Source organism: Peromyscus californicus, unplaced genomic scaffold, assembly GCF_007827085.1.
Source record: "Peromyscus californicus insignis strain IS unplaced genomic scaffold, ASM782708v3 Scaffold_7__1_contigs__length_154581171, whole genome shotgun sequence".
In the NCBI taxonomy this organism is placed as follows: Eukaryota; Metazoa; Chordata; class Mammalia; order Rodentia; family Cricetidae; genus Peromyscus; species Peromyscus californicus.
This window is the reverse complement of record NW_026294595.1, coordinates 86,865,327-86,891,320: the sequence shown is the minus strand read 5'-3', so window position 1 is coordinate 86,891,320 and position 25,994 is coordinate 86,865,327. Positions and strand designations below refer to the sequence as shown.

At 41.5% G+C, this 25,994-nt stretch overlaps 2 protein-coding genes across 2 annotated transcripts in view; one reads left to right on the top strand and one right to left on the bottom strand.

Annotated features, from left to right (window-relative positions):
- The window catches only part of Chrm5 (cholinergic receptor muscarinic 5), a 65,621-nt gene that overhangs the window by 10,059 nt on the left and 29,568 nt on the right, over positions 1–25,994 (top strand). The window lies entirely within an intron of this gene.
- Positions 1–25,994, bottom strand: part of Aven (apoptosis and caspase activation inhibitor) — a 137,609-nt gene that overhangs the window by 99,638 nt on the left and 11,977 nt on the right. Inside the window, exon 2 of the mRNA XM_052725789.1 lies at positions 14,361–14,538. Coding sequence (XP_052581749.1) covers positions 14,361–14,538 — 178 coding nt within the window. The remainder of the gene's footprint in view (positions 1–14,360; positions 14,539–25,994) is intronic.

Sequence of the window (25,994 nt, the reverse complement as noted above, 5' to 3'; positions counted from 1 at the left end):
ACTGGACAAATTGGTCCCTAATTGGTCTGAGAAAAATGGAACTCTGGGAGAAAAAAAAACACATAGTTGTTCAGACCAGCAATACCAACATTTAAGAACCCAAGGCAAATGGATTACTTCAAGTTCAAGTCTAGCCAGGACTACATAGTGAATTCCTGGCTATCCTGGGCTACAGAGTAAAACTGTCTCAAAACAAACAAACAAACAAACAAAAAAACTCTATGTAATTATATGTGTATATATGCTCATTGCATTTTTATAGCTCACTGCAAAGGACAAAACACAAAGGACTCAATTCCTAAACCCCATTCCAAAAGAAAACATTAAAATTCAAATGGGTGTGTACTGCCATGATTTATCTATAGTCTATGCAACTACAAAAAAAGAAAAAGAAAGGAAGGAAGGAAGGAAGGAAGGAAGGAAGGAAGGAAGGAAGGAAGGATGGAAGGAAGGAAGGAGGGAAAAAAAACTTCTTTGAGAATCTCACCTCCCAGAGACACCTACATGGCCCTGGGTTAAACTGCAACCCCTATGCATTTCAGTTCTCCAATCTAAACACGTGAACATTTTGGCCAAAAGATGGCTGAGATTGTGCATGAGATAAGCACTCTGTGACTCTTTGAAGAATGAGGGAAAGAATGCCAATGGCTCAAAGCACATGGACGTCACACAACACAGCAGTGTGACAACCTCAGCAATCTAAAGGGCACATTCAGGAAGGAACAGGTACTCAGTGGTCAAGAGAAAAACAACTATGTACTTGCACATCTTTCCTCTAGCAATTCCTTCTATCTACTTAACAGAAGAGCAGATCAATACAAGAGGCCTGATTGCTATCAAAAGAATCTGTTCAGAACAACAGCTTCTCTAACCATGAATTCACCATGTAATGATGCTTCTTAACTGTCTATTCTCTAGCATTCAAAATGAAATTCAACTCACTTTTTCACTATGATCTCAAACTCCAAATGAAAACAAGTGTAAGAATGAAAATGGAGATTTAGACTTCCTAATTATATCAATGCTGCTTTTCAAAATGATACCACAGTAAACTAGTGTGGCTCACAGCAACCAGGGGAGCAAAGATGAGGTACACCACAATTAAACATGTTCAGCTAAAGATGCCTTTAAGCTAAGCAGCAGCAAATTCTTTAGAAGCTATAGTAGTTAGTTGACAGGCACACACACTCCCACACAGACTGGATTTCAGACTGTTCTGTTAACAGCATACCTTCCAAGATCATTCCATTGGGAATGACTTAACTTGACAATTCTGAGCTGACACAGCTTGCTAAAGTGGTTTCCTTATCCCTGTGCCTTCACCTACATAAGGATGTTCTGATGTGGCTCCACGCACCAACACTCCCAATGCATTAACTCTCAGGCAACAATCTCTGGCCACAGGCAGCAGGAACACACACTGAATATTTAACATACATAGAAGAGTTCCTAGGAGAGGTACCCTGAGAGTAAACAAAGAACAAACGAACATAGGAAACTTCCTATGTCACAATAGGTAGTCAGAAACTATGGGCTAGATGGATGGATAGCTCAGCAGTTAAGAGCACCGCTGCTCTTCCAGAGAACCCAGGTAAAATTCCTAGCTCCCATGAAGAAGTTTACAACCATCTATAACTCTAGTGCCAAGGAATCTGAAGCCCTCTTCTGGCCTCCGTGGACAGTAGGCATACATGTAGCACACAGAAACACATGCAGACAAAACCACCATACACATAAAAGAAATAAATTTACATAAATAGAAATAAGAATAATTTTTAAAATCTAAATAAAAAAGGGAAATTGTTTTTAAGAAGAGGGCAGGCTCTGAAGACAAACTTGCCTCCCAATTTGCCCACTTATCATTGCCCACAAAGCAGAAAATTACTTCCTGCTCTAAGAGAAGTACAGAAAAGTATGTGTCCCCAAATCCTATTTACACTATATGCAAAGAAAACATAAAGAAGATCAAGAAAATTACCAGCCATCTGGACTTCAAAATATAGGGGGAGAGCATAGTTCTCTCAAAGCCAATATCATAGCTTACCTAAAAATGATTTCATGAGAACCTCCAGTTAAAAGGATTCCAACAACTTAGAATTCAGAAATGTTTTGAAATAAGTACCTTCTCATCTTAAAAAAAGGAACCAGGCATGGTGGAGCACACCTTTAATCCCAGCACACAGGGGGCAGAGCAGGCGGATCTCTGTGACTTGAGACATCAGCTTCGTCTACAAAGCAAGTTCCAGGACAGCCAGCGCTACACAGAGAGGCCCTGTCTCAAAAAATATCAAGAGGAGGGGGAAGAAAAGAAAAGCCATCAAGTTGGAAGCTACTGTGGCCACCTGGAGTCACACTGAGCTTAGGTGCGGCTGTACAATCACCACTTTGTCAGACCTTAGAGCAACTCCTCTTGATCATCTCTCAAAATTGCCAGGGGGGGCATAATTGAATATGAAAGCTAAGAAACTGTGTGAAAAATAGTAAGAAAAGTTGTATCTTATCAATTTTCCTAAAAAAAAAAAAAATAGGAAGCAGATGAATTTGCTTGACTTGCATTATGAATTTGCTTGACTTGCATGCATTACTTATAACACATAATTATCTTTTTGCTTGAGTTAATCATCTCAGCAGTCAAGGAAAACTCATTTTGTGTTGGAGCTCCTGAGTGTCTCTGTCATAATAATCCAAGTCAAGGCTGAAATAAATCCACATTTCCCAGGTTTTTTGGTTTAAATGAAGCGAGTAACAACAACGTTTTCGGGCTGGTGAGATGGCTCAGTGTTTACATAAAGAACTTAATCTTTACAAAAATTTGCAATGAAACATGACAATATCAATAATCCTGCATAACAAATTAACTGCACAGAATTCCAAATCGCTACACTGTGGAGTTTTTCTCCATGGCGGGAATACTATGGGCGTCAGGTCTGTGAGAACATCGGGCACCTAGACTTCTGGGCCGGCTGCTGTTCAGAGAAATGTAAAGACTGGTTTAGGAAGCAAAGGCTCCCCAGGACAACTGATTCCCTGGGTATTTCTTGAGTTCCTTTTACTGAACATTTCCTGGAAATTCAGAGTGCCCGGCCCTCTCTTTTCTCAAAAGGTTATTTAGTGTTTTCAAATGCTACTTACTATTGTAAGTTGATTTTGCATGCACCTGTCCCACATTTGCTCACTAGTTACTATGGGGTTTGTTTGTTTGTTTGTTAAGCATTAAAATGACAAAGCTGGTAAAGCTTTACTATAGGTTTTCAATGAACCTTTAGTGTTTTCTCCCATAAGATCACATCATCTGCAGAGACTACTTCACTCTATCCTTTCCCTTTGGGTTTCTCTCTTTCTTTCTCTTTTTTCTTTTTCCCTGCCTGATCACTCTGGTGTGGAACAGAAGCCCTGTGCAGGCCCATCCTTGTCTTATCTCTGATCTTATGAGGAAATCCTTAAACATTTCACTGTTGGATGTGGGTTTATCATATACAGCCTTAATGTTTTTAGGGTAACATTCCTTCTACACCAAATTTGTTGAAAGTTCTCACAGTGAAACGATTTTCTCAAATGTCTCTTCTGTATCTACAGGATGATCATGTTTGTCCATCCTATGAACATGATGAATCCCATTCGCTAAATTACATGCCCCAGGGGAAAAATCTTACTTGATCATGGTGAATGACCTTTAACATAAATTCACTTCTCCCAGCCAGGTGGTGGTGGCACACGCCTTTAATCCCAGCACTTGGGAGGCAGAGGAAGGCGGATCTCTGTGAGTTCAAGGCCAGCCTGGGCTACAGAGTGAGTTCCAGGAAAGGCACAAAGCTACACAGAGAAACCTTGTCTTGAAAAAACAAAAAAAAAAAAAAAAAAAAATTCACTTCTCCCTATCTGTGGGTTTTACAGCCATGGATTTATCCAACCATAAGTCAAAAACAAACATTTTAACCGTATTTGACTGAACATATACAGACATTTCCTATCGCCATTATTACCTAAACAAAACAGTATAGTAACTAACTATTTATTTGTATTATATTAGGTATTATTGGTAATATAGAGAATGGGTAAGATCTTGGAATGTGTAGCTCAGTGGTAGAGCACTTGCCCAGCATGTACAAAGCCCTATACAGCAAGCATTTAGAACGTCAAATACACAGAAAAGGCCCTTCCTACGTTAAAACACTATAATAAAAACACTAAAATACAGAACAAAGTACACTGAAAGCTGCAATAGAGAAACACCAAGTCATATATAAAGTTAGGCCCATCAGAATAACAGCAGATGTCTCAACAGAAACTCTAAAATCAAGGAGAGCTTAGAATAACATATTCAAGCACTAAGCCACAACTGCCAATCCAAAGTACTATACCCAGAAAAATTAACTGTCATAATTGAAAAGCAAATGAAAACTTTCTAAAGTAAGAACTCACTAAAGGAATTCATGACCACTAAACTAACTCTACAGAAGAAATGTGAAAGAATCCTTCAAAATGAAGAAAAATAAATAAATAAATAAACAAACAAACAAACATACTCATGAAGCCACAAGAAATAATGAATCATGTTAGAAAAGCAGTTAAGCGGGGCTGGAGAGATGGCTCAGTGGTTAAGAGCACTGATTGCTCTTCCAGAGGACCCAGGTTAAATTCCCAGCACCCACATGGCAGCTCACAACTATCTGTTACTCCAGTTCCAGAGGACCTGACAGCCTGCAAAATACCAATGCACGTGATGTAAAATAAATTTAAAAAAAAATAAGTAACTGTAAAAAAAGAAAAGCAGTTAAGCAATGAGAAATAGGAAAGGATTAAACACTACGAAATCTAAAAAATGACAGGAATTAATATACACCTTTCTATACTAATTCTGAACATTAAACAATCTCAACTCCCTAATCAAAAAGCTATTGCCTCTGCACCTCAACCTCACAAACAGGCACAACTTTACAATAAAGGGAAAGGAAAAGGTACTGTAAGAAAACCAAACTAGGAAACCAAGAGGTGCTATTCACTATCTGACAAAATAGATCAATGTGAAGCCAGGCAGAAGAGTCTACAGGGCTTCCATTTGCTCAGAAAACTTTTTCTGTCCTTAGTTTTCAGTCTCTGTGAGTCTTCTAAGGTGCAGAGTCACGTATTTGGGTCTTGTCTATTTATCTAATTAACCACTCCTGAGGGGAATGGAACACTTTTACATTCAAAGTCGTTGATGGGTAAGGACTAACTGGTATGAGTTGTTGTTTGACTGTGTTGTAGCCAAAGCTTGGCCTCAACACACAGAGAGATAACAAAACCTACCATAGTTGGTTAACATTAAGGTTTAAAGAACCAGAAGAGCCTTATATACTTCATATGGAGTCTGCACTTGATAGATGTTGAGGAAATGGCATTTATCACCTCATTCGCTTAAGGTGTCTTATTATCACTAGGTCTTACATTACCATATGCACATACCTCTCCTCTTATTGACTATAATCCTAAAATTGCTAAGAACTCTATATTTGACGTTCTTGGTTTGAAGATGCTACAGAACTATTAAAGGTTCAAAGAAGTCAGGAAAATAGAATTTATTTGCCTACACAGTGGAAAGGACCACAGTTGAACTCATGGCAATCAAATGTACTCTAAAAGAGTCCCAGTGACACTCATGGGTGAGATGGACACAGACACTCACACAACTCCCAGCATTTTAGTTATGCACATTTGATTGACTGTCTTTATGTCTCGAAATATATATGACATCATGGTTAAATCACCACTCAACTTCTTTTGCTTAGCATGATAAACCTTCCACCACAGATTCTGTCCTTCTCATGCTAAACCTTTGAGGTTCCTCGTGTCACACTCATAGTTGCAAAGCTTCAACATCAGTAAACCTCCCTGCCCGCCCCCCCCACCCTCCTGACCTTATATATAAAATGAGTTCGTGGCCATTGTTTTTGTATTCTGATTAGATAGCACCACACTGTATATTCTGACACACCTATTTTAATGATCTGAAGTTAGAATCTACTTCTACCCTTCACAGTGTGCCTTCCTCACATTATAGCCTTTTTTTAAAAAATAATTCCACACAATCCTCACAAACTAGATTAAAATAAAGCTATTTCTAACTCAGTCATCTGTTGAAGGATGTGGCCAAGAGTTCCCCTCTCAGTCTGTACAGAACTCCGATCACCTGACAACTCTTGGTCAAGTCCCTTCCATTCATCCTTCACAACCATCCTACACTGCAGCTGTCTCCTGAAATACACTTCGCACTGGTAAGGTTGTTAGCTGCCTTTCCCTAACCTTTGAATTCATTCATTTTGTACTCTTTAGAAAAGAGATTCTACACCAATCTTTACTAGAGACTTTGCCAAAAACACACTTGCTTTTTTTTCTCTCTCTCCTAAGAAGAAGAGAACAAATCAACCCCAATTTCAACATGGCAAGACCACAGCATGTATTTCCTGCCATTATTCCACTAAACATAATGACTATTTGTGTGTGCAACACACATATGTGTGCAAGTGTGTATATACAAGTATGTGCATGTGCATGGAGGCAGAGGTCAACTTCAGGTGCTGATCCTCCAGTGTGCATCTTGTTTCTTGGGACAGAGCTTCTCACTGTCATGGAGCTTACTAATGGGCTAAAATGGCTTGCCCCCAAGCCCTGCCATTCTCCTAGCTCCACTTCCCCAGTTCTGGGATTACAGATGTACACCAACACACAGATTCTCATGTGGATGCTGGAGATCCAGACAAGGGTTCTCATGCTTATGTGTCAAGCACTTCTCCTACTGAGTCATTTCCTCAGCCCCCATGGTGGTCTTTTTAATGGGAATAAGAGCAGTGCGGTGTTTTGAATGAGATTGGCCCCTACAGACTCATATATTTACATGCTTAGTCCCCAGTTGATTTGATGAGCTGTCAGGGAAGAACTAGGAGGTGTAGCCTTGAGGTGTGTCATTAGGGGTGGGCTTTGAGGTTTCAAAAGCTCATGCCAAGTTTTCTTCTCCCTCTCCTTCTTTCTCCCCCCCCCCCCGCCCCCGCCTCCTACTTGCTGCATGAGGATCATGACGTAAAGCTCTCAGCTACTTCTCCAGTACCATGCCTACCTGCGTGCTACCACGTTTCCCACCATAATGATAATAGACTAACCCTCTGAAAGTGTAGACAGGCCCCAATTAAATGCTTTCCTTTTATAAGAGGTGCCTTGGCCATGGTGTCTCTTCACAGCAATAGACAAGCAGAAAGGAGGCAAGAGCAGTTGAAAAGAATGTGCTACAGCTGTTAGTATGCAACACCCAGACTTGATATGACTAAGTAGACATCTGTCAACCTGAAGAGTATCTGTAATATTTAAGTCAAACCCAAAAAAGACTTGTTGATTTTCTCTTACTAGAAATAAGAATAATCTAAATTATCTAACCATCTAAATAAGCCAACACTCAACTGGAAAATGAACTTAAACACTGCAGTCACAGCCAGGGATCCTGTGACACTGGCTCTGGGGACTGGGACAAGAAAAAAGCACAATTGCCAAAAATGGTGATAGTGTGGACAGTGGACAGAACAAAATTTACCAAGTATTATTTTGGTGACTTTAATTTACCAGAGCACAATCTACTTAAGGAAATAGATCAAAATGAGTGAAAGCTGAGTACCTCAGGATATAATGATAAAATACAGGAGTTTAGGGCTGGCAAGATAGTAAGTAAAGGTTCTTTGCCATCAAGCCTGAACACCTGAGTTTAATCCTGGGGCCCAGATGGTATAAGGATAAAACCAACTCCAAGCTGTTCTCTGGCCTCCTCATGCTCATGGTATGCATATCCCATCAGCACACAAAGAAATAAACAGATGTCATAAAAACATTTTTGAAGCTGGTGACATGGTTCAGTGGTTAAGAGCACTGGCTGCTCTAGCAAAGGACCTGGGTTCAATTCCCAGCATCTACATGGATGCTCACAACCATCTAGAAGTACAGTTCCAGGGCATCTAATACCCTCTTCTGACCTATGTGGGCACTTCATGCATGCGGTACACATGTACACATGCAGGCAAAACACCAATACTTATAAAACAAAAATAAATAAATTTTAAGTCTATATTATCATATTAAGTCTTTAATATAGCAGTAGCAGTGTTGAGCAAACCAGACAATACTTTTGGAAATAAATGAAGATAAAACTAAAAAACAAACCTCTCTGTTGAGTACAAACTATCAGACCATTAAGGACCACGAGGAATAAGATGCAAACAGATCCAACTGGTGCAACTTTGGTAACACAGGAAATACTAGAAGATAAGGTTGAGCTCAAGGTATTCAGATTAGGTCGCTACTCACAGTGTTTCAGGTACTGAATCTGCTAACAATTTTATACAGGCCTTACTCTTAGCCCAGACCCTCTGATGTAAAGACACAAACCTCCTAATATTTTTCAAGGAAGATTACTTTAAAAAGGGGGAGGTGGGGAGGACTAAGAAAAGCAAAACAAAGCAAAAGATAAATAACCCTAAGCAAAGGCAGAAAGACCAGAAGTGCTAAGGAGCTGAACAGGAGTCTCTAGACTGGCCATTTGGTAATACCACTGGGTGACTTAAGATGACAGGCCATACCAAGACCCACAAAGATCCACACATACTTTCATGAAAGCATGGAGAAATTAAAAAGGACATACTTTAGCAGAGGAGCAAAAGAGACAATAATTTTATTTAATAAAAAAAAAATTCAAGGAGCACTAAATAAAACTGAAAAGACCCATAAACGGTAACTTAAGAGGAGCAAAGAACTGATGTGGGAAATGCTGGGAGCAAAAGCCCTAAAGGAAGCATTAGAGAAACTCACAGGCGTCTACAGGATCTCTAAGCAAACAGGAGCCAAAAGGTCACAAACACAAAAGGAGAGAAACGGAAATAAGGTTCCCAGGCCGAGGCCTCTAAGCAGTTTCAGGGTAAGAAAAGGGAAGCTGATTGTGATGGAGCAAAGGATGCAGCTGGACCAGCAAACACTCAAAGAGCCTGCATCACAGCAACAGAAAACAAATTTAAGTCTTCAGCTGCTCTTACCTTTTTGAGATTTTAAAAGAAAAAAATCAGATTTGACCCACTTCTATATTCCAGTGTAAGAAAGACTATTTTATCATTGAGCTACTTTTTTAGGTTAAATGTCTAGTTCTGTGTTTTGTTTTGAGATTATCCACATACCAACGCGAGGTTCCCTTACTGAGTTGCCTTTCCCAGATCAAACTATTTTAGTACAAGCTATATACTGTGTAAAAAGGTAAGGGTGGGGAAGATCAGTGTACTGAATCAATGAAACTGCTCCACCGCTAAATATAAAGAGTGGTTCAAGGTTTAGAAGCACAGGCTACCAGTGTGTTATCTTCTTTTCCCTTTTGGTCAAAACTGATGACGCAAGAACACAGCATAGGGAAATCAAATACCATTAAAACCAACGTCTGCCCCACAAAGTAACTTTTCACAGTTAAACTGAGGAAGACATGTAAGGGCTTTATATGAAAATACGCATATCAATAATGTTGATCCCAAAGATGGGGGAGGAGAAAAACTACCGACCCAAATCATCATGGCCAAATTAATTAAAGCAAGCTGTCTTAGTTAGGGTTTTACTGCTATGAAGAGACACCATGACCACAGCAACTCTTATAAAAAGGAAAACATTTAATTGACGCTGGCTTACAGTTTCAGAGGTTTAGTCCATTATCGATCAGCGTGGCAGCGTGCAGGCAGACATGGTGCTGGAGAAGGAGCTAAGAGTTCTACATCTTGGTCCGCAGGCATCAGGAAAAGACAGTGACACCCTGGCCAGGCTTGACTTTCTGAGACCTCAAAGCCCACCCCCTAGTGGCACACCTTCTCTAACAAAGCCACACCTACTCCAATAAGGCCACACCTCCTAATAGTGTCACTCCCTATGGGCCTATAGGGACTATTTTCTTTCAAACCACCACAAAAGCAATTAATTAAAGCAAGCTTTTTTATTCATGTACATGGGCTGCCTCCCCCTAAGATGGGGTTTGAGAGGTCAGCATTGGATGTGAGGAAGACAAAGTTATTGCAGCTCGGGGGTAGGGGGATTTCCAAATGGGGAGTTGGCAGGCAAAACAGGTCGGATTATAGCAGCAGAACAAACAAGTTAGTCCTAACGACCTCTTGAAACAAAGACATGGCTGCAAGGTGGGCATAACAAGGGAGTCATCGTCATAACAAGGGAGTCATCGTCATAGGTGGTCATCTAACCTTTTGAAACAAAGGTAGAGTTGCAAGATGGTTATAAACAACTTTTTGAAACAAAGACATGATTGCCATTCCTGGAACAGGCAGTACAGAAAGAACCATTTGTAGTTAAGGTTACAGGTGGGGCAGAGCTCAATCCTTCAGAAACAGGTTTAATCATAAACAAGAACGAACCTAGTTTGTCTTTACTATAAGATGGCTTTTAAGCCTAAGATGGAGGCAGACTGGTTCTTCAATAACTCTATGACCAACTTATCTAATGTCATTTTCATATTTTCACTAAAAAATAAAAAAGCTGTACACTTACACCTAATTTTTTTTCTTCCATGTTTATCTTCAATCTTATCCTGGTATTGTGCTCACAATGCGAGCACTTTGGAACTCTGGTAATCAGTGGCATCTTGAAAGGACTAGACAGTGCACACGGCATGAACTCAGTGACTGACTATTGGGGTGGGAGGTAACAAGAAAGAAAAAACAGGGCTGGAGAGATGGCTTAGAGGTTAAGAGCACCGACTGCTCTTCCAGAGGTCCTGAGTTCAATTCCCAGCACCCACATGGTGGCTCACAACCATCTGTAATGAGATCTGGCGCCCTGTTCTGTATACATAATAAATAAATAAAAAAAAAAAAAAAAAAAAAAGAAAGAAAAAACTGCTTCAAGACTTACTAGTTACACCTGTTTATACCTGAGGGTAAATGAGGGCAGGCTACCACTTCCAAACTTTGCTGTTGTTGTTTTTGGTTTTGTTGTTTGTTTGTTTTTTGAGACAGGATCTCTCTATGTAGTCCTGGCAGTCCTGGCAGTCCTGGAACTCACCAGATCTTCCTCAAACTCACGGAGATCCTCCTGCCTCTGCCTCCAGAGTGCTGGGATTAAAGGCGTGCATCACCACAACCAGCCCCACTTTCAAACTTTATTTTAAATGTATTTATTTTGTGTGTCTGGATGTTTTGCCTACATCTTTGTGTGTGTACCACATGCATGACTGTTTCCTGCAGACACTAGAAGAGTGCACTGGATCACCTGGAACTGGAGTTACAGATGGTTGTGAACAACCATACGGGTTCTTGTAACATGAATCTTAACAGGTCTTATTAATAAAAAACAAACCCAGAGTCAGGTATTGGGGTGAACGCTGAAAGATCAGAGAGAACAGGCCACAGTCACCTCACCTTGCCAATTCCTCAGCTGATCCTGTTTCCTCAGACTGGAAGTCTCCGAGTCCTCATCTGAATGGATCTCAGCTGAACTGCTGCTCAAAAGCCTAAAAGCTTAACCAGGCTAGTTCCTGGTCCTCACACCTTATACACCTTTCTGCTTCCTGCCATCACTTCCAGAGATTAAAGGCGTGAGTCACTATGCCTGGTTGTTTCCAGTGTGGCTTCGAACTCACAGAGATCCAGATGGATCTCTGCCTTCGGAATGCTAGGATTAAAGGGGTGTGTGCCACCATTTTCTGGCCTCTGTATCTAGTGGCTGTTCTGTTCTCTGACCCCAGATAAGTTCATTAGGGTACACAATATTTTGGGGAACACAATATCACCACAGGTGCTGGGAACAGAATTCTTGTCCTCTGCAAGTGCTCTTAACCACTGAGCCATCTCTCCAGCCCCCAGTTCTTAAAATATACCTGAGGATTATAAGAATATTATTTAGAAACAAAAGCTAGTAGCCTGGTTCAGAGGCTTACAGAAAGAGCAGACAGCTGCAAAGTCCCAGTCCTACCAGAATGAGTATGACCTAGAACAAACTATATGCCTTCCCATGTCCTCCAGAAATAAAGATGTAGATGCTGCCAGCCACGGCTAGAGACTCAAGGCAGGCAGTGCATGTCTGTACAAGTTGATGAGTTCTACAAAGGAGTGTCCTTTATAGGAAGAGTTATAAAATTTAAAAATGGACAATACAACCAGGTGTGGTGGCACAAGCCTTTAATCCCAGCACTCAAGAGGCAGAGGCAGGCAGACATCTATGAGTTCAAGACCAGCCTGATCTACAGAATGAGTTCCAGGATAGCTAGAGCTATTACACAAAGAAACTCTGTCTTGAACTCCCCTCCCCAAAAAATAGAGAATACATATGAACAATTTAACGAATAACTATTAATCCAAGGTAGCCATCATCCAAGCAAACAGAATACTACCAGTGTCACAGGAATTTCCAGGCCTACACACCTGCTGTATGCCTCTCCCTAACCATTACCCCTCTTCTCCCTTCTAAATAACACAGGTAACTTTTTCTTGCGTCAGATCCTTTAAGATATAGTCTCACTGTGGAGCCTAGTGAGGTGACCCTCCTACCTCAGCCTTCCAGGCACTGGATCACAGGTGAACGAACACCAGCACACCTCGGGTCCCATGTTTAAGCAGAACCACACGGAGGTCTCCTACAGGTGCGCGATGTTTCTTTTGCTACACATAATGTCTGAGAGACTCGCTCATATCTCTGTGCACTCTCCTAGTAGATATGTGAGTTGCTTCCATTTGAGAGTCTCCTGAGCAGTTCATCTATGAACATTCATGCACATATACTAGAATTCTGTAGGGATTCATCAAGGGTAGAAGTGTTGGATCCTTGAGGGCACTGGCAAACAGCAAACAACCCTTCAGAGTGAATCTACCAACACAAGCGAACACCAAACGGGTGAGACAGAAAGTTATTCATAATTACCAGTACTCAAAAGTTAACTGTTCTACATGGAAATCCTACATAGAGGTCATTCATAAGCATTCCTCCCTCAAGGTCTTTGAGCTTGCTGTCTTTGCCTGGAATACTCGTCTATGTATATCCACAATGCTTCTTCCCTCCCCTTCCCCAAGACTTCAGCCAAATGTTATCTTCTCAGTAAGAACTCCTCTGGCCACCCTACAATACTACAATAGCCCTTCCCCACTGATTCCTACCCCAAGCAATTGCCAAGATTTAATGAATTAATTTACATTAAAAAAAACAGGATGAAAAATCAGAATCACTGTAAGGAGCAGAGAATGTGTATCGGAGGATACTCTTCAAATTTTATGACCACAGAATGAAATCTAACTCAGCAGGAGACCAAGACAGATGTCCTGCAACATGCATGCAAAGAAAGACAGGGAAGTTCTTCTCAGCATCGTGCTGCAGCAAGCAGCCAATAAACCAGCAGCAGAGTGGAGCAGAAACAGAAGAACACAGCAAAGACATGTCAACAGCAATCTCCCAAGACAGAGATAATCAAACCTCGAAGAAATCAGTAAGCAAACTACGAAAAAATAACAGAGGATTCAGCCATGTGCCTTGCTTTAAATTATGTAAATAAAATGCTAAAAGAAATAACCAAAATCATAAGCCAATGAACATGCCTGCTGGGCTAGACTAGAATTTTAATTGAATTCAAACATTTATGCAGTATCTCTTACTGCCAGATACTCTTCAAATAATTAACTATAAAACTGATTGCATTAAACCCACATGTGGAATAGAAGTTAATTTAATTGCATTATTTCAATTTTATCCTCCAAGATCCTTTAGCCAAATAGCTGATAAGAATTAACTAGCCAGCTACATTTTACCTCTGTTTCCTTCCTCCTCCCTTGAATAAAAGGTGTTCATATATTATAGTTGGCCAAAGTGCAGGTGACAAGAAGAAAGCACTCGGTTGACCAGTTGAATTACTCAGGGTTTGAGCTCTTGACTAGTCAGAGTGGAATGCATTTGCAAATCCTCATCTAAAGGGGCTGTGCTATGGAGCAGCATCAGTTCACAGCACCAGAGTGAATCTTGTGCTTCTGGCTCACAATTTAATACCCTCACAATTTGTCCTACTCAGAATAGGTTCATCAATTATTATTCTTAGTCTAGCTCAGGCATTCAAAATTATAGGCACAGGCCAGCAAGAGAACTCAGCATGTAAGGGTGCTTGCTGCCAAGCCAGACAACTAAGTTCTGTCCCTAAGACCCACATGGTAGAATGAGAAAACCAGTTCCTGCAGGTTGTCCTCTGACCTCCACATGCATATCCTGGCACAGCCATCTACACACTGACACATACACTATGACATTTGTAATGCAATTTCAAAAGTAACGGATGTCTACGCAATCTTCCCAGCACCGAGCAGCAAGCACACAACTGGAACCCATACCTGCAGAGCTCAGGAGGACACTAAAGTCCGTCCCCCGCTGTGATTCTCCACTTTCATCATTGACTTCTTTTTTAGTATCTTGATATCGATCCCAGTTAGAGACAATCTTTCTTCTAGAAAAATGTCCTTGCTCATCATTCTCTTCTCCATGGGTCTCTGAATCACTGTCATCTTCCACCTGCAATCATTAGAGACAAATCAATAGTCAGGCAGTACAATCCTGATGCTGGGAGTCTTCACAGTAAAATAACAGGACATCGGTGTAACACTAAAAACTGAATTTGTAAACGAGGCTGGGACCCTAAGCAATATTTCCAAAGAACCTCACTCTATCAGAGCATTATCTCAGGGTAACTTTCTAATGAGTATGTAAGGAAATCGGTACATTCTGCCTGAACCTACCCCCACATATAGTGGCTGTACCTCTACTTGAAATCACCGAGGCTATAGGATTGTTAAGACTTTAGGACCAGAGCCTGGCAAGATGACTCAGGGGCTAATGGCACTTGAGGCACAAGCCTGATTGCCTGAGTTCCATCCCTGAAACCCACATAAAGATGAAAGGAGAGATTAACTCAATAAAGCTGTCCTCTGACCTCTGCATGTGTACTATGCACAACACATGGTGCACATCACATACACACATACACATATATATACACACACACACACACACACACACACACACACACACACACACATATATAATAAATAATTTTAATACTTTAGAATGGAAATCAGCTCTCTCTGGAAATTTACAGATATTTGCAAACGTACCTCACAAATGTGTCTTAATGGGAACTGAACTCGGAGGCATTCTTGAGCATTTCTAGTCTTGAGCATTAAAAGAAAGCATGCATTAAAAGAAAGCATGCAGAGAACAGTAGATTGTGAGAAATCCTACAGTATACTTAGAAATGGTGATTTAATTGTATTAAGAAATAGACTGCAAGCCATCGAGAAAGATCAGTGGGTAAAAGTTTTAACCACACAGCCTGGGGACCTGAGTTCAATCCCCAAAACCCACAGTGGAAGGAGAGAATCAACCCTGACTGCAACATATGTGCCCACATTCACCGACACCCCCACACACACACACATAATAATAATAAATGTAATGGGTTTGAAGAGATTGCTCAGTGGTTAAGATTGCTCTTTTAGACACTTGGTTTAACTCCCAACACCAAACAAAGTAGCTCATAATCATCTGTATGTAATTCCAGTTCCAAGAGATCCAAAACCCTCTTCTGGCCTCTGTAGGCACTGAATGCATATGGTGCCCAAAAATACATGCAGCCAATTTTTTGTAGGAAATAAACTGCAAAAGAAAAAATGGTAGCATAATAGAGAACAGATTAAACAAACTTAATGGACTGGAGTGGGTGGCAGTGGCAGAAGAACTGGTTGATGAGCTCTGGTGGGTGTCAGGGGAAGATGGTCCTCATTGATGAGCTGGGGTGGGTGTCAGTGGCAGAAGAACTGGTTGATGAGCTGGAATGAGTATCAGTGTGAGAAGGTTCTGCTTGATGAGCTGAGTAGCTGTCAAGAGCAGAAGGTCCCAGGTTCCATCCCTAGCACATCACAAACAGCCCACTGGATTCACACTGTAAGATTGGGAACTTATCTATTATTGTAATCTGAAAGACCTGCTCTCAAGGCTACATCCAGGGTCCAAGGAGAAAGCCATAGTGTAGCAAAACTTAACATAGGACTTTTTTTATCTGAGGGGTAAAGTCTCATATACATGATATGAAAGCATGTTCTTTATTCTTCTGTTATAGCTCTAATTCTCTCTACAGCTCTAATTCTTCCTAAGTTCTGATTCCTTCTAGTTTCTAATTTCTTCCCATTCTCCTTTGTACTACAAAGCTATATACATATTTTTAGGAGGCTTTTTTCAATAGAGAGAAGCTACCTCTGAAGGTCATAGCACATTCCTTTAGTAAACAGTAAGGGGCAGAGCCATTTACCATGGCAACGAAAGGTTTCAAGGTTCCTGGTGTAACACTGTGACCAGAGGTCAGGGGCACAGTGCCCAGTGAGACAAGCTGCTGAGGGATAGATCTTTATCAGCCAGACTCAGCAAGTAAAGAATTGGCATGATTTTTTAAATAATTTATTTAACTTTATTTTATGTGCAGTATCAGTTCCCCTGGAACTGGAGTTAACACACAGTTGTGAGCTGCCAAGGGGGTGTTGGGAATTGAACTTGGATCCTCTGAAAGAACAACAACCAGTGCTCTTAACCACTGAGCCATCTCTCCAGCCCCTTGGCATGATTTTTTTAGGTTGCTTTGTATTAGTAACCTTGGTTAGACATCTGTGACTTTGTCCTTGTACATATCTGTAGAGCTTTTAACTTATGATCTGTTTACAGAAACATTCAGTCTAGTTTGAACTTGCTCTGAGGTAAAAGTGAGCTACTTGTGTGTAGTTTGTCTAGACTGGGGAGAAATTGTTGCTTTCTATGTTAGTTTGAGTTAAAGGAACAAAGTAGGCTTTTAAATGTCTTATAGTCCTCATGAGACAATAGATCTAGTTATGAAGCATATTCTAGTATATTTTCTATATATTAAAATTATACAGCTTAATGAGAAGTCATCTTTCTGACCATCTATAAATATATGTGCCCATAAGATTGAGATGCAATCTTAAGATTACATATACATGTCACGTGAAATTAATGCAGGTATTGGGGAGACACCACAGCTGATTCTGCACGTGTAAAATTACAGACAAGAGCAATAGTTTCCAGAGTTGGTGGTCCCACAAGCCTTGCCTGGACAGCATTCTCCTCCATCAGAAAATCATTCCTCTGGTGGCTGACATCTGATTTATCAATTGCTATAAGCTGTATTTGCATCATGGCCCACAATAACTCATGACAATCTATACTCTGATTCAAATAGTCTAACCAGGGGAAATAGTCATCATGAGAACAACTGAGAAATGTAAACAGTGACCAGACATTTGACCATATTAAGAATGAGCTAGTAATACTATTTACTGCTGATTCATAACAATGTTATGAATTTTTAGTGTTCTCATGCATTAGGTGCAAATATTCAACCATATGTGAAAAGATAAGGCATCTGGGAGCTGGTTCAAATAGCGTATGGAGAAGAATGGTGGCCAGAAATAAACTACTTACATGACCACTGCTGAGACAGGGTGGTGAGTAATGGAAGTTCATTATACAGTTAGCCTATGTGTTGTTATATAAAAAGATTTGAAACTTTCCACAATAAAGTAATATTTTTAAGGTGAGATGCATATAGAAACTAAACACATAGTTCAAAGGAGAGTCCAAAAGATTATAATATCCTTATCAAGAAAGTAAAACTAGTGAAATATATTCAAGTCAACCATTTATATACAACAGTTAAATATTAATTGAAAAACTCCAACTAGGGGGCTGGAGAGATGGCTCAGTGGTTAAGAGCACCAGCTGTTCTTCCAGAGGTCCTGAGTTCAATGTCCAGGAACCATATAGTGGCTTATAACCATCTATAATAGGATTTAATGCCCTCTTCTGGCATGCAAGTATATACACAGAGCACTCATACATAAAATATAAATAAATTTAAAACTATTGATAATTCCAACATCACCATGAATTAGAGGTAGCCTAGGCTACAGAGTAAGACCTATGGGTAGGTGATGGCTTCTCGGGAATAGAGTCAGTTTTCTTTAAGGGTGTGGTTTCTGGTAGGCCCCCATGCTCCACTGGGTGGTCCCACTATCAGGAGTAAACGGGCAGCACAATTGGACTCAATGGATTATTGGAAAGTACTTTTTTAAAAACCAACACTTTACTAACATAGAAACAGGACATTTGCCTTGTAGAAAATGATGAAGATAAAAACTAAGACACATTTTAAAAACCACATTTGGGCTATTGGGGTACTATACACAAGGCCCTCCATTCAAATCCCCAGTACTACCTGGAGAAGAAAACCTACTTCTCATCCCTGAGAGAGTTCCATAACACACATATTCCCAGTTCTTTCTTCCATTATACTTACACATTTTATTTTTGGCAACCATTTCATTAAGTAAGCATGTTCTACCTCTCCATTTGAATCGATTTCATTTTCTATAACACACACACTATCAGAAGGGTTGGTTCAGTTCTGTTTCTGAAAGAATCTCACTGTGTATCCCCGGTTCTTCTCAGATTCGGATGCTTCGTGCTTCAGCCTCCTGAGTGTTGCTGAGGTCACAGGCAGGTGCCACCACACTCAGGCCAGCCTCCCGAGTGCTGAGGTCACAGGCAGGTGCCACCACACTCAGGCCAGCCTCCCGAGTGCTGGGGTCACAGGCAGGTGCCACCACACCCAGGCCAGCCTCCCGAGTGCTGGGGTCACAGGCAGGTGCCACCACACCCAGGCCAGCCTCCTGAGTGCTGGGGTCACAGGCAGGTGCCACCACACCCAGGCCACAGAGACTACATCTAGCCCCACCCTCCAAAACAAATCCCTATACTGCTTGTCTCTTCCAGTAAGCCTCCCCTGCTTCCTGCTCACTATCCTACTTCACTGGAAGCCAGCACAAGCTCTCTTTGTAGTGTGTCAATTTACTGACGAGGCCATCATCTGTCTGGATTCTTCTGTTTTTCTTAAATTACTTGTAAATTTGTTTTTAATTTCCAGTGTTACCTAAATGCTCAGTCAAATATGTCTTGTCTTGACAACAGTGCCCCCCACACAATCCCTGGCCAGTGTTATATCACAGTCAAATGTGTCTTGGCTACAAGCCATACACAATCCCTGAGCGTGTTACATCACCTCGGCTGACAGACAAAGAGAAAAGCCCAGCACAGCTAACAAGATGACTGCAGAAGGGCTGATGACAGGCCTAACCCACTCATGTCGCTTTGTCCCCATTTCTATCTAGAACGTTGCTTTAGCGTCACTACGGTCCTCTGTAAATCTGCAGTTTCCCGTCAACCATTCACCCAACAAATTTCACGTTAACAAGTCTCACCTAAATGAAACTGCAAAAGTTTCCTAAAAGGACGGACTAAATCAGCCTTTCAACATCTTTCAGCCCTGAAATACCGTAAGCTTCACTGCAAAAGAAAATGGTCATTTATATTAAAATCTAGAAGTTACCAAATGTAACCTGAAGCCTGGAGGCTGCCATCTCTGTAAAATTCTGAAGACCCAAAGATGCTATGATTAAAGTTATTATTTAGTGGGTGAAATCTGCTACGGAAGTCAACTAATATCTGGGACTCATGAGAATTTGGGGGCTGGAACTAGAACCAAAGGTGTTAGCAGGCTTCCGTGTGGGAAAACCCAATATTCTCTTGTTGTCCCCCTGAGTGAAGTTCAGAGAAGCTTCTCCAGTTAGCCTGAAATCTCTAAGCAGCTAAAGGACATGGTAAACTGTGAGCCTGGGCAAGATAACGATGCTGATGCAAAACACAACTGTGACTGGAAACACCTGAGAGAACGCTTCAGCAGGAAAACAAACACTGAAATGAAAGGCAGGAGACTGGAGAGAACCCAGAGTCCTGAAATTATCATCATTCAATCGTCACCGAGTGTTCGGAGCCGCTGGCCTCCTGCAGATAAACGACTCCCTGATCTCCAATTAGAAGTGTCACCACACTAGGATCTCATTGCTCCTACCCAAATGTAAGGGTCAGAGGAGCCCCCATCAGAGGAGAGCAGAAAGAAGAAATAAAGCATAGAAGACATTTACTTCGTTATACAAACATGGACAGAGCAAGTGGGAATACTCAAGAGTTGTTTTTATGTTGACATCATTTCAAAGCCACACTGGTAATTTTCACAGCAATACTTTATACCTGGAAGCCCATCCTTGGTGGCAGTGTTCATAAAGTAACAGAAACCCAATTAGGTTACTTATGATCAAAGTACTGTCGGGCTATTATCCGGCCCAGTGGTAACACAAACCACACAAAAAAATCCATTTGGAACACACAGAGGGCCTCAGCTGAAATGAGAACTGTTTTACTTCTGATGGTCAAGAGTCAATTTGACTTGACCTTCTACAGAACGAAGGGGAAGAAAATCCTTCAGTGGACAACTACTCAGGGTGGACAATCTAAAATCCTCCATCAGCTGGGTGCGGTGGCGCACACCTTTAATTCTGGCAACTCAGGAATAAAAAAAGACTAATCAATTTTCCACTAACAGAGAATGGCATGGTAACACTTTTATTCTCAGGACAGTAGATCCAGCAACTCTTTGTACACTAACACACAAACACCAACAGGAGACTGGGATTTAGCCAAGATCTCCGCCACTTTAGAACAAAGCTCACACTCCCCGATGTCTGGTAACATAACCCTCTTTTCTATCTGAGATCCACCCTGAATTACCTTTAGGGTTCACATTTCCCATGACAGTCTCAAGACAATTCAGACCCCTAACATGCGTCCCCAAATTTCTCCAGCCATCACCCATTACCCAGTCCAGTGGCCACTTCTATTTTTTAAGATTAATTGCTGCAGCAGCACCCCACTTCCTGAAATAAAAATCTGTTTGGAGAGACTGGAGAGATTGCTCGGCAGTTAAGAGCTCTTGCTGCTCTTCCAGAGGATCTGGGCTTGGTTCCTAGGACCCAGGTTTGGCCCCCAGTACTCGAAAGCACCTCACTACCACCAGTAAACTCCAGTTCCAAGGAATTCAAGGTCCTCCTGTGGCCTCTGTGAGAAGCTGCACATGTGTACCATGCATGCACTCCAGCATACACACACATATTCATAAAACAATATAAACTTAAAAAGAAAATCCACTTGGAGCCAAGCCAAACAGCTGTGGTGCATGTCTGTAACAGCAGTGCTTGAGAGGGTGAGCTAGTCAGCCTTGGATACAGAGCAAGAAACCTTGCAAAAACAAACAGAAACAGCAGGGCCTAGTGGTAGGCTCCTGTAATGTATCTCAAAATTAAAAGGAAAAAGAGCTTAAGGTGTAGCTCAGTGACAGAGCATTTACCTAGCATGTGAGAGACCCAGATATAACACCAGAACCAGGAAAAAAGAAAAGGGGGGGATAGGGGAGAGAGGGAGGGAGGAAAGGAGAAAATGGTATGGATTACCCAGGGTCTGGGGATTTCGCTACGTCCGACATAGGGTATCTGAGGGGAAAAAAATCTACGTACACTATGCTCTTATGTCTGTTAACTTTATTCCTCTAAGACAAAACTTCATCTACTCAGCTACAGCTCCATCAGACATTCAGCACAAGAATAAACCTAGATACACCAAGCTCTTTATCCATCTACTTTATTTCTCTGGGATAAAATCCTGTCTCCATAGCTTCAGTTCCTCTTTGTCCTCTCTCTTACTGTTCCCTCAAAGTCCTGCCAACAACAAAGCTCTTAGGCTTCCCACCTCATCTTCATCTTCTGTTTCTTCCCCCTCCATCTCTACTGGCTCTCTACTCCACTAATAGCTCTCTACTCCTGGCTCAAGAGTTCTGCCTTACCATCTACATTACCTCTGGGTTCTTATCTTCTCCCTGGTCATGCCATTCTGTCTGTCTCTACAGAAAATGCCGGTCTTTCTTTCCCTGGCCACTCAGTTCTTTGCCTCCTCAGGGATGTTGTTCTACCTTCCACCTTGATATGTAAAAACCTCTTTTGTTCTCAGTCAATTGCTCTGGAGAGCCACTAGGCCTCCTCAAGGCAAGAGGATGGTCTGAGCTTCATTAGCCCAAGAAACAAGGCTAAGTGTCTCCAGCCAGCTTATCTCCTAGGCTCAGTGAGGGAGTTAGTTACTTAGAAGTTCAGCAGGTCTGAGGAGCTGAACTGTTTGCCAATTGGTCTGGGACTATTTGGGTATGTAAGAATTTCATAGCAGAAGACAGTTGAAATATTAAAAGCTGGATAACACCAAATATTCATAATAAATGGCTTGCCTTTTGACAGACCCTTGGCCGGTCAAAGTATAGCTTTAATACACAGCTGAATCTCTATAATATATTCCTGTGGCTCAAAATGGAAATGAAGTCTATTTGTCTCCAGAACTTCTATAACAAAGTCTCACAAACTAGGGGCTTAAAAGAGAATTGTTTACCCACAGTTCTGTGGAGTAGACATCTGAAAGGCAGGTGCTGGCAGGACTCTGTGAGGTTCTGGGGGAGCAGTGACTCCATGCCCCTTTCCTTCCCTCTGCCACTTGCCTACAACCCCTGGCCTTCTTTGGATTACAGACATACCACTGTGGTCTCTTTCTCTACTTCATGGAGCGCTCTCTCTCTCTCTCTCTCTCTCTCTCTCTCTCTCTCTCTCTCTCTCTCTCTCTCTCTCTCTCTCTCTCTCTCTCTCCCCCCCACCCCCATTTTTTAGTATTACCTCATTTCCTCTTGATACATCTATAAAGAACCTATTCTAAAACAAAGTCACACACTCACATAGCCACTATCCATAAAAATCATGTAACACTAGTCAATGAGACAGTCTCCAACAGGCACCTATGTCCTGTTGTCAAGCATCTCCTTCCTGCTACTAGATTTTTTTGGCATGTGCAGTCTCTATAGCAGTGGTTCTCAACCTGTGGGTCATGACCCCTTTAACAAACCTCTATCTCCAAAAAATGTTTACATTATGATTCATAACAATAACAAAATTATAGTTATGAAGTAGCAATGAAAATAATTTTCTGGTTGAGGGCTGCCACAACATGAGGAAATGTACTAAAGGGTTGTAGCATTAGGAAGGTTGAGAACCATTGCTCTAGACTTACAAGTTCCACCTTTCCCTTTCACACACTTCAATCAAAAGAATCTCCATGGTATTTATGGCTGTGCTACAAAGTGTAACGTGAATCTTGTATAAAATATTTCTAACAGAGGTTTTTGATCCAGTCAACAAACTTCATGAAACCTGTGACCCTGTTTGCTAAACACTAGTGTCTTTGTGGGCTTGTATGGGTGCACATCGGGGATGAAGCATGTAATAAACATTTAGAATTCTTCCTCCAGTAACTGTCAGTTCCCTTTGAAAACAGTATCAGTGTCTTGCAAAAGAAGGAAGGGTTTGTTCTTAAACTGGCGTGGCGTGGTGTGGCGTGGCGTGGCGTGGCGGTACGCACTTACACTCAGGAGACCAGAGCAAGACAAGTGCTTGAGTCCAAGAGTTCAAGACCAACCTAGACAACATGGTAAAACTTACATCTCAATAATAGTAATAATTAAGTTTGGGTTTTTTTTTTTTTCACATTCAGAATTCTAAACCACTGCTTTTCTAGTCTTTTCCTATCAAGGTATTGGCCAAACTTTTCCCTCCTTAACTAAATCCACCTCCTTCCCAAATCCACCACCCAATCCACCTGTTAACAATTCACCAGCAGCCTTAAAGGAGTGCACAAGTCTCTCCAGAGAGATGAAGCAAAGCAAAGCAGCCCTGCTATATGCCAATCACCCATCCTGATCCAATAAAGCTGAGCAGCTCCCCCAAAGGAAGTGTCATTTCATCAGCTGCTCTGAAGGGTCTATCACTTAAGAGTCTTCCAAGATTGTCCCTGTTGCCATGTAGCCGTCAGTTCTGATAAGATGCCAATTACCAAGATAAATGGCTTCAGGAAGCCTAAATTTCTAAAACCTTTAAAAACCTGGTTCCCTGGCAACACTTGCAAAATAAGAATCATGATGTCTTCTTGCAGTTCTTGTCTGTGCTGATACACTTCAGTCAATGCATAAAACAGCTTCAACTGAGTCTTTATTATCTCGACAGGGCCTCATAACCCAGACTGACCTCACACTCCAGATCCTTCCGCCCCAGGCTTTCCAAGTGCTGGAATTACACACAAACACTTCCATGCAAGGTTTGGATTCTTGATTTTTTTGTTTTTTTTGTGTTTAACAGAACTGGGGTTGAACCTAGGGCCTCCCTCATGCTACCTACATACCCTAACACTGAGCTGTACCTACTACCTTTGTTAGTGTTTCTTTTGAGGCAGGCAGGGTCTCACTAAGATGCCCACAAAAGCCTTGAATTTGTGATTCTCTGGCCTAAGCCCCCTGAGTAGTTAGGATTACCAGCCTGCATAACCAGGTTTAGCTGGATTAATTTTTTTCAATGCATCTGATTGGAGCTTTACTACTGGGTAATGTTGGGGGAGGGGTTGTTTGAGACAGGTTGCTGTGTAGCCTAGGCTGGCCTCAAACTTAACAATTCTCCTGAGAGGTAGGATTATAAGTATATGCCACCACAACCAGCTTCCTTTTCCATTTTCTTGTTTTGTTTTTATCCGAGACAGGGTTTCTCTGTGTAGTTTTAGTGCCTGTCCTAGATCTCGCTCTGTAGACCAGGCTCCATTTTTAAGGAAAACTTTTCTACTGGTGGCTTTACAAGTTTCCTCCACAATATAAATCCAAGGAGGCAAAATGGAAATTAGGCTGAAAATATATTGTTTTTCAGTGGAGACCTACAGAGGTTTCCTGGTGAGAACTTACTCAGGGTCTGAGAAGCTGAGCTTGCTTTACCCAGCAGGGATGCATAATGGATGATTCGACCACGGGGCATGGTTTTTTACCACGGGGCGTGGTTACCAGGTGTTTGGAAGGGTCTGTACTTGGCTGTGCGATATGCTTTGATCTAGCAAGGGGGAGGTCTTTTGCTCCGCCCCTTGGCATTGTTATAAAAAGCCCTTTTGAAGAGACAGAAGGGGCCGGTGGATTTTGATCCAGGTCCTCCCGAAGCTGTCTTTCTATCTAAAAGTGTCGTACTCCTCTCTCCTCACAGGAACCCTCTAAAAGGTGGGAGCTGGCCTCTTACATTTCTATTAGAACAGCATATTCCATTGAATTCTCTGGGCTTTAGAAATGAAATAAGGTTAGGGGGTGAGAGCAGGCTTGTTCAAAGTCTTATAGGCAGAAGCAGAATGAAAATATCTTGAAATGCAAATCTCTCTTCACTGAGCAAAATATTAGTGTGAAAAAAATAATTTTCTCTACATGTGGTCACCCATGCCTATAATTCCAACACTCAAAAACACTAAAGAGAATCACTTCAAGGTCAAGTTGGGCTGCACAGTAAGTTCAAGGCTAACCTGGGGCTATAGAATAAGACCATCTAAAATGGAAAAAAAAAAAAAGAAAGGAAAATATCTTAGTGTCTAAAGGCCTTGTGAAAGTTCTCTCAACTACCGATGGAGAAGAGGGAGACTAACTGGCTGGACTCAGAAACTGAACAGTGCTGGAGACTGAACTCAAGGCCTGATGCACGCTTGCCAAGCTACATCCCCAAATCATACATCTTTCCAAACTTATTTTCATTCAATGATCTTATTTAATTTCAGTGAAGCGCTACAGAGTAGACAGGATCTTACACCTAATCAATTATATGAATACAGATGAAGTCTATTTGAAATCGATCATGTCCCCACTCCAAAACTTACCAACCACACAAGTGAACAGATCCTGGACCCAAAAACTTACTCACTGAAACTCATCCTAGAAATCACTGAAACAGCCAAGACTCAAGTCCCAGAAAAATCATCAAAAAATACCCCACAACAAACTAAAACAGAAGTCAACTGCTGGCAAATTATGGAAGGGAGAGAAGGAAGGAGGGAGCGAGGTGAGCAGACAAACAGACGTAGGCTACAGCTCACTCTACCTATTCTTGCTAAGGCTTAATTCCACCTTGTGCTAAGGT